Raw genomic sequence first — 9,676 nt, 5'->3', positions numbered from 1 at the left:
TTTTGATCGTGTCTTCATGGGAGTTTTGGTAGAAATATCAAGAGTGTTGTGTGCTCAGAGGATGTCATCACTGTTTTCCCCTTAAAATTAAAAAAAAAAAACTGTGGTGAAAGGTACATAATATAACATTTACTATTTAAACCCTTTAAAAAATAGTTAATCCAAAAGATACATGCACCCCAATATTCATTGCAGCACTATTTACAATAGCCAGGACATGGAAGCAACCTAAATGTCCATCAACAGAAGAATGGATAAAGAAGATGTGGTACATATATGCAATGGAATATTACTCAGCCATAAAAAGGAACGAAATTGTGCAATTTGCAGAGATATGGATGGACCTAGAGACTGTCATACAGAGTGGAGTAAGTCAGAAAGAGAAAAACAAATATCGTATAATATCGCTTATGTGTGGAATCTAGAAAAATGATAACAGATGACTTATTTGCAAAGCAGAAATAGAGACACAGACGTAGAGAACAAACATATGGACACCAAGAGGGGAAGAGGTGGGTGGGATGAACTGGGAGATTGGGGTTGACATATATACACTACTATATATAAAATAGATAACTAATGAGAACCTACTGTATAGCGCAGGGAACTCTACTCAGTGCTCTGTGGTGACCTAAATGGGAAGGAAATCCAAAAAAGAGCGGATATGTGTATGCGTGTGGCTGATTCGCTTTGCTGTACAGCAGAAACTGACACAGCACTGTAAAGCAACTATACTCCAATAAAAGTTAATTAAAAAAATATAGTTAAGTGGCATTAACGACATTCACATTCTTGTGTAACCATCACCTCCAGCCATCTCCAGATCTTTTTCATCTTCCCAGACTGAAACGCTGTACCCATTAGACGTCAACTCCCTGTTTCTCCTTCCTCCGCAGCCCCTGGCGACCCCCATTCTACTTTCTGTCTCTGTGGATTTGACTCCTCCAGAGACTCATATAAGGGGAATCATATGGTGTTTGTCCTTTTGTGACTGGCGTACTTCCCTCAGCATAGTGTCTTTAAAGTTCATCCATGTTGTAGCACGTGTCAGAACTTCACTCCTTTTTAAGGGTGAATCATATTCCATCGTATGGATAGACCCTGTTTTATTTATCTCTTCATCCATTGATGGACACTTGGGTCGTTTCTACTTTTTGACTATCGTGAATAATGCCCCTATGAACATGGGTGTACAAATGTCTCTTCGAGACTGCTTTCAATTCTTTTGGGTACATTCTCAGAAGTTTCCTTAGACTTTTAAACCACTTCATTAAACCAAGAAAAAAATCTGGTGTTTATTGTGTAATTTGGGATATTAATGTCATTTATAAAATTGTTTTTTCTCCTGTCGAGTGCATGATACCAGAGGGTCTCCACATTACTGAGGAGAACGGTGGTTATTAGCCTTTTTGTGGTTCTAGATTTCTTTGAGAATCTGATGAAAGCCATGGGCCACATTCCCAGAGAAACGCATGCGTGTGTGCTCACAGGCACGCATGCGTACACACACAAAGAACACTGATTGTGCGTCTAATTTCAAGGGGTCCCAGATGCCCTGGTGCTCACTGACCGTGACCCCTGTGTAAAGGAACATCTCTCCTTTCATGATGCCGGTCATGAGGAGAAATGGGATTTGAAACATGGAAGTTTTACTTTCTGGGGGCTCATTTAGGAACATGTTTCCTAACTTTGGGTGTCCTCCACAAGCACGTCTCAAACTGCTGCTTTGTGTGCCGGAAGCTTTCTGTAGCTCCTTTACTTTCAGTCTTCAATACAGCCAGGGAATTTCTGAAAAAACTGTCTGATTCCAGTTACCTTTTCCACCGGCCTCCGCGCCCCCCCGCCGCCTCTGTCCTAACCACTGATGAATGAGAGGAAGGGGCAGTATTTAAGTTCATTTCCTGTTTATTATTAAAGTGATTTTTCACAAATGTTTAATTACATGCATATGTATGAACATGATGGAGAAAACAAAACTTTGAATATTTGAGGCAACTAAAATAAAAATGTGGTTACATTGATATTTGTCAGCCTTGCAGGCAGAGAGATTGCCAAAGCGCCTGGACAGTACCACCAGCGCCTTTGCAGAAGCCCAAACTGAAGGCTGCGAGAACGAGGGTCAGCTCTGCGGTCCCCCACCCAACCCTGCACCGCCCCCAGTGGTGTTCAGACAGCCTGTTTCAGGAGTCACATGGGCTGGGTCTGCTCACTCAGACTGTTTAAGGTTTTGAGCTCAGTGGAATAAGAAGTTTCCCTGCAGATCTACGTGGCCTCTGGACTGAAATACAAAATACTTGGCATCAGACAGCTTTCCCTTTTTTCCCCTACTTTTCCCCACGCCTGTCCGCTGAGGAACACCCGGAGCTGGCAGAAGGGCAGGTAGGGGAGGGACACTTGGCATCTTGCAGGGCTGTGCGCCGGCCTCGGCTCAAGGCACCCAGAACCTCCCAGGGTGAGCGCCGAGCAGCGGCCCAGCTTACCCGGCAGGCTCAGTTTGAATGGAAGTGACCTGTCCACCCGGGGAGAAGACAGAAGGCCATCTTTCTCTGAATGAGCTTTTAGCACTTGTTCCAGAGGGGGGAGGTCACTAGGTCCACACCCCCTCCTCCCTCTTGCCCTCTCCTTCATGTCCCCCCACCCCGGGCCCTCCACTGCCAGGCTGACTTGCTGAGTTTCCCAATCTGTAAAATTCAGTGATCAGCATTTCACAGAGGGACATTTCCTACTTTGGGATTAGACGGGCTTGGGTTTGATTCTCAATTCCATGAGCTCCTAACAATTCGCCTTGGGCCTGTCGCTGGGCCTCCCAGCCTGCAGAGCACTGAGCATGTGCACATGTCATGGGGCTGAGCCCCGGGGGGTTTGGCAGGGGGCGGGGGGTGGGGGAGGCACCTCTGGCCCTTCATTGCTTCCTGTTGAGACTTGGGGGGACAGACAGTTTCAGAGGCTCCATCCAGGGGCTGGGAGGCCTCAGGGAAGCACAGGGTCCTGCTCTCGGGGGCCATCCGTGCAGGCTGCTAGGAGGGGGTGTGCGGCCACGCCCGTGTCGCCTGGGCCCCTGGGTGCCGTCTCCATGGAGCAGGGCGGGCCGGCCCTGTGGCTGGCGCACAGCGAGGGCTCAGGACTCACTCCTGCAGGTGATGTGCGGGCGCTGAGGGGCAGGGGCAGCCCTGGGAGAGCAGGAGCTACTTGCTCTGTCTCCACCTGTGCGACGGGCAGTGTCCCAGACATCGAGTCCCTCTGCCTTTGGCCTGAATGACGTCGGCTCGGCGCTGTTGCCCTTGTCAGAAGGGCTGAGCTGCCACCACGTGCATCTCTGGCGAGGAAAGGGGTCCTTGGTATAAGACGCAGTTTGCCAGACTGACGAAACCCCCAAGCATGGAGTAGAGGAGCCAAACGCAGCCACGGTCCCTGGGTGACGAGAAAGGAGGCCCCCTTCTGGAGCACTGACCGTGCCAGGTGCTGGCAGCGGGCGAGGCGTCAGGGTGGAGACCGGTGTCCTGGGCGTGTTGGCTGGGCTCCTGGGGTCCGCAGTCTTGGCTCGTGTGCTTTTCTCTCTCTGCCCAGCTGGCTGCAGCTTCTCCTTCGAGGTGTCTTTCTTGAAGTGTAGCTTGGTGACCAGGCTCTGCTCTGCCCCTCCTGCAAGTGCCCTGCACCCCACCCGGGGTCCTGGGAGGCGTGGGAGGGAGGGATGGCCTTCTCCTGATGGGAGCGCTGGGCTCTGCCACCCAGGCCTCCATCACCTTTATCTCTGTGACCAGAGGGCTTTCCAGGGCATCCTGTCAGCCCCTGGGCTGTGGTCTCTCTGCCTTTCTAGGAGCCTAGCACACAGTAGGTGCTCAGCAAACGTTTGCTAAATGACCCAACTTAGTTCAGTGTCTTAGTTTTCAGCTGGGGCGGCGGAGGTGCTGCAAGTCTTATTCAGCCCCTGAAATGTCACTTAGGCCCCTGCTCCAGCTCCAGCAGGCGGGGGCCTCTTATCGTGGAAGAGGGGTGACCTTGGCTGTGTCTCTGGGAGAACGAGGGTTCAGGTAGGAGAGGTGGGTTTGTAAGAGGTGCGGGGGAGAGGGTCTCTGTGGGCCATCGCTCTCTGGAAGCTTCTTGGCCTGGGGTCTCAGTTCTACTCTATCTGCGTGTCCCAAACCCATGGGTGGCAGGAGGGAAAGCTGCCCGAGGCCACCACCTCGGGCCCCACGGCCTCCTCGAGCCTGTCACCGCAGAGTCGAAGAGCTGGGAGAGACTGAGGAAGGAGGCCACCACCCCTGGCAGGTGCGACCTGCTGTCTGACCTAAGCGGAGAGCCCCGGGGGAGGAGGGGGGCCAGCACCACGCAGCAGCTGCAAGGCACAATCGGGGAAAAGGAGCCTAGTTCGGGGAAGCAGATGAGGCGACCTCAACACTCCCTTGCTGAGGGCTTGGCCACTAGACCTGAGCGGATTCCTTCCCTTTCCTGGGCGCATTTCCATGAAAGCAGAGTGTGCCAGGAGGTGCCCGGCCCACGGGGCAGAGGTCCCTCAGTCTCCACTGCCACCTCTGCAGAGCTGCTCCGGTCGCCCCAGCCTGATGCTCTGCTGGGCCAGAACCAAGCTCATCAGAATCGCCAGGCCTTGGCACCTGCTTTCAGCCCTGGCCAGCGGGCAGGCTTTTGCTTCCAGAAATGTGTTGCTTAGCTCCTTTCCTTGGAGTTTATCAACTGGCTAGCCCCTTAGGGTCCGTGCCAGGCAGGCCCTGGCTGGGATGGGTCTGTGGCTGCTCAAGGCCAACGTCCCGTCCAGGAGTGGGATGTGCTCCTTCTGGCTCAGCCCCTGGGCAGCTCAGGCCTTCTGCACCCGTCTCGGCTTCTGTCCTTCTTCAGGACTCACCGCAGGAACGGCCCTACCTGGGCCAGTCCTTGTCCGCCTTCCCTTTTCTCTCCACCTCCACCTAGAGCCAGGTGGAAGAGCCACCTGTGTCAGCCAATCTACCACCTGCGTCCACATGGAAACATGAAGAAACAAGCTTTGTTGCCCGGGTAGATCTCCTGGGACCACCAGGCCCCAAGGAGTGGCGACAGCTCTGCGTTTAATAAGTGGGACCCCCAGGGTCCCCAGCGTGGGGCTGAGGGCCGACAAGGTTCAGGAAAGACCCCACCCCTGGACTTTGAGTCCCCTGATGGCGCGGGAGGTGGTTTTACTGGGGAGGGAGGGCTGGATGGTGACAGCGGGCGGCTGGTGAGTTTGGATCGCGGGCTCCCTGGCACTCGAGACGGTGCGGGGCCCACATCTGCACTGCCCCGTCCTGCTCTGCCCGGGAGACACGGGGCAGGGTCTGACCACAGTGGTGGCGAGAGCCGTGGATTGGGGTGGACCCACCGAAAGGGTGGGTAGGTTACTGGGTATGTGGGTGGCAACTGCCGGAAACCACCCAAAGGAGCAGCAGAAAGAGTTCAGGAGAGATGAGAGCTCTTTCTGGTCTTCTCTGGATCAAAAAAATCCTTTCTGAGAGCGTTAAAAAAAAATCCCCAAAACCAAAAACCCTTCCCAGTGGCCTCCCCTGGGTAGCTATTGCTGGGGGCTGATTCTGGAGGACACACCTAATTTCTGGGGAGGACCAAGGGCTTGACGCGGAGGACAGGCCTCTTTCTGGAAACTGTGACTGGCCTTCAACAACTGTGACCGGGGTGGGGCGGGGCAGCGTGGCCTGGACGGGGCTTCCCAGCTGACACTGAGCTACCGACCAAGTGCAGCACCCTCCCCGCTTGAGTTGGATTTTGGAAGAGCATCAGTCAAGCTGGGGACCCGCCGCTGAAGACACAGCTAACGGCGGTGAGTAACTCCTGAGCGCCGAGCCCCGCTCTGGACTGTAAAATCCGCCGTGACCTGCTCGCCACCCAGCCCGGGACCTCCAGGCCTCACGCCCTCAGCGCCACAGCCGTTCTCAAAAGGGCGCGCTCGTCCCTAGCGGCACGCGTGGGTCTGGGGCGAGGAGGAAACCGCCTAGAGGCGACCAGAATGGGTGACGGGAGTTCGCTTGAGGATTCGCCCGTGTTCCTTGGGATTCTGAATATCTGTTAACCCTAAAGCTACAGAGCGTCTGCGTGTCCCGCGGCTGGTGGCAGCAGCAGCGTGGCAGTGGGCGAGGCCGCGGCCTGTCGGAGGTCCTCGCTAGCTCCATCCCAGGCCCTGGCTCCTGGCTGAGCGGGACACAGTGCAGCCCGGTCACGCTCCAGACTTTCCTTCTTTACAGAGACACTCTGAGAGGGAGGCCACAGGCTGCAGCAGAAAGAAGACTGCACTGGAAGCCCGGCCTCCGACAGCTGGCCTGCCTCTGCCTGGGCGCAGCCCCCCGTCCCGGTGCCCGTTTTCCTCCCTGGGCCCCGGTGCTCAGCACAGCCTGTGCTCACAGGGGCAAAGCCTTGCCTTCCGGTGGCAAGCGCCCTCAGCTTGAACTCCACGGTCATGGCCTCGGGTCGGACACAGGCCCCTTCTAAAGTTTACCACTGGGCCCTGTGACCCCAGGAAGGGGTCCGAAGGGACACTGCTTTCCACTGCGTTCCATCGGAGGGCAACACGCTGGCAGAGCATGGTGCCCAGCTCCCCAAGCGTTTGTACTCCACCGCGTGTCCAGGGCCGACCTGCCTCACCCCCGGCCTTGGAGGCTCCTGGCCTTTGTAAACAGACGTGGCAAGTGCCTGGAGGAGCAGTTTAATCAGTCAGGGAAGCCAGCAACAGCTGGGAGATGACGGGGTGGCGATTAATATTTACAGTTACTAAAGAGAATTCTCCTAAAGTACCCACAAATAGAAGTATATATATCTTTATCTTTATATTCATATACACATAGTACTTAATTAGATGCTCTATCACGGGAAAGCAGAAATCTACAGTTTCCTCTCCCAGCACCTCTTTTCTGTCCCATCACAGAATCCTGAGAGCCCAACCGCACTCGCCCGTGTCCTGGGCCCACGGCCAGAGGAGCTGGCGGGTGTGGACGCCCTGCCGGCATCGACACTGGCTTATCGCAGCCCCCAGACGAGCCTTCACCACCCCTGCTTCCACGGCCTGGCCTCCTGTCTTGGATTCTGCCTCTGAGAGCCCCCTTGAGATATGGCAGCCATGCCCCTCTCTCCCCTGAAGCACCAGGCAGAGGGCACGTGCAACCTCCAAAGGTCAGCTCTGCCCGGGACCCGCCTGGGTGGTGGCCGAGCGTCCTGGTCCGGGTGGCGTCCGCTGGTGCCAGCTCAGGAGAGGGCGCTACTGGTGCCCTGGAAGGAGCAAGAAAGGCTGCCTGAAGCCATGTTTTCCCACGGGGGCGGCATCAGAGGCGTGCAGCCGGGCTGGGGTCTCTGCCTGGATGTGGTCTTGCCCGCCACGGGCTGGTCGGCGATTCCTGAAGGGCAGACGCCACGGCGATTCCCAAGGCAGCGTGGGGGCCCACGGAGCCGCCTTCAGCTTCGACTGTGGAGGGGAGGAGCTCTCTCCCCCCCGGGGAGCCGGCACCCCAAGCAGGGCAGCTGCACCAGTGTTATTTGTAGGGTCGCAGGAACCGGGACACCTTGGAGCGCAGCAGTTTGATGAAGGACCGCGGGAACATCTCCTTGGACTCCTGGGCTGTGTACTTGAAGTAGTTCTGGGGATACGCCAGCACGTCGAAGAGGGCCTTGATCAGCTTCTTGTCCTGCAAGACACGGTGCGGCCAGGCTGAGGGGCCTGGGGCCAGGCTGGAGGGATGCCCGGCGCCCTGGAGGGGCCTGAGGGTGTCTGCAGGGATGCGGGAAGGGGGAAGGGGCTGGGCTGGCTGGTGTGTTTCAGGACCCTACAGACTCCTTGCCATGAATAGGTTTTCGGTTTTAATAGCCTAATTGGTTTTTTCATAGTCTATTCGTTTTAACTCTTGGAGTTCCAGTCACATTTTATCTTAGAAGGGTGCGCTGCAAAAACACAACAGCCAAACCCCCCAGGTGGAAAACCAGAGCACACGGAGTAGAGAGCAAGGCTTTGGAGGCCAGTAGGCCGGACTGGAAACCGCAGCTGCACCATCTCCCCCCTAGTGCCCCAGCCCTGGGAAAATGGCCCTGCTGCTCTGAACTTGAATCATTCATCTGAATGGCGGGGTGACGATCCCTCCTCTCAGGGCTGCGCGGAAGAGGAAGTGCAGTCCTGAGAGCCAAGAGCCTGGCCCAGGGGTGCTCGGCACAGGTGTGCCGCGAGGGTCCAGGCGGCCCACACTCAGGCGCCGTCACTCACCAGCTGGGCCCCCTCTCAGAGCCCAGGGTCATCATCTGTAAAGTGGGGCGATGCCACCCTGGGGGAGAACCTCCAGTGACCGGCAGCCACCGCACCGCATGCTTCCTGCCCCACGAGCTCATCGTCTCAAGCGGCCGTCTTGGGGTGTGACTCGTCCCGGCATGTGCGAGCGGGCACACACACGCGCACGCGCGTGCACACACACTCCCTCTCCCACGTGCACACATGCACCCACGCCCTTGGACACACTGGTGGAATTCCTCCCATGTGCTGGGCGCAGTGCCAGGTGCCGGGGACAGAGTGCTGAGGGGGAAGCCCTGTGGTTCCTTCCCCAGCGGGGGGGGGGCGGGGGCCAAATAATCACAGGACAAATCACAGGACAATCACAGGACAACCTAAACTGCAGGCCTGACGGCCAAGAAGGGGGCCACTGGGGCCCTCAGAGCGCAACCTGGCTAGGGAGGCCCAGAGGATGGGACGCCTGAGCTGAGAGCAGCAGGACGGGAGGACGTTCACTGAGCAGAGAATGGGGAGAGCGTTCCTGGGAGGCCGTGGCCAGTGAGGTGGGGAGTGGAGGCCTGAGAGCCGCTGCGGAGGCAGGTGGTAGCTGTGCCAGGCTGGGCCTCGCTGGCCAAGGCTTGGTCCTAAGAGACGGGAACACTTCTAGTTCTGAAAAGATGCTCCCAGCCGCAGGGTGGGGCAGAGGGCCGGGGCGAGGACGAGAGAGTCGGGCACTGTCAACAGGACAGAGTCGGAGAGGCCAGGACAACCCTCTGGTTCCCACTAAACAGACAGGCGCCTGAGGAGGGCGACGAGGGGCTTCATGCCCCGAGACCCCCAGGTCTCATCCGGGTAGGGCAGCAGGGGGCAAACCTCTTGGCTTACAAACTGCCTACTGTGTGCAGGGGTGCTCCAGGCCTGGGCTCGGAGACTCTGTGAGCCGTCCCAGTTTCTCAGACACGAGGCGGGGCTCAGACAGCTTGCCTGGGGCTGCCCAGCTGGGAGGTGGCAGCCGGAGCAGAAGTTAGCGAGGGACTGGCCAGCCCCGCTCTTGCCCTCCACGCCACCCTCGGCTCCCAGGCTGGGGGTGCTGTCTGCCCAGGGCTGGGCTGGGGCCCGACCCCCAGAGCCCAAGCAGATCCCTGAGTCTGGCTCCTCACGGTGACAACCTGGGCCCTGACCCGGCCTGTGCCCGCCGTGTGACGGCCACAGCCCCCGGATGACTAGGTGGCTCTACTCCTCAGGACGTGGGCGGGATGAGGAGGGAGTCAGTCCCAAAGGCAGCGGAGGATTCTCCTGAGTTTAAGAGACCATGCTGTCGAGCTCTCCCCATTTCACAGATGAGTAAAGTGAGGCCGAGAGCTCATAAGGAACCTGCCCATGGGCACGTCAGCAGGTCCTGGGCTAGAAGGACAGATGCACTGGCCCAGCCCTGCCCCTGGCCGCCTGCTC

General features: G+C 57.3%; 1 protein-coding gene across 2 annotated transcripts in view; it reads right to left on the bottom strand.

Moving 5' to 3' along the window:
• Nucleotides 1-6,857: 6,857 nt before the first annotated feature.
• The window catches only part of SCUBE1 (signal peptide, CUB domain and EGF like domain containing 1), a 133,761-nt gene continuing 130,942 nt past the window's right edge, over nt 6,858-9,676 (bottom strand). For both annotated transcript variants that reach the window (XM_057556138.1, XM_057556139.1), the window contains one exon: nt 6,858-7,655. In XM_057556138.1, coding sequence (XP_057412121.1) covers nt 7,503-7,655 — 153 coding nt within the window. In that variant the 3' untranslated portion in view covers nt 6,858-7,502. The remainder of the gene's footprint in view (nt 7,656-9,676) is intronic.

Source organism: Balaenoptera acutorostrata, chromosome 11, assembly GCF_949987535.1.
Source record: "Balaenoptera acutorostrata chromosome 11, mBalAcu1.1, whole genome shotgun sequence".
NCBI lineage: Eukaryota > Metazoa > Chordata > Mammalia > Artiodactyla > Balaenopteridae > Balaenoptera > Balaenoptera acutorostrata.
This window is presented reverse-complemented; position numbering and strand designations above follow the sequence as displayed.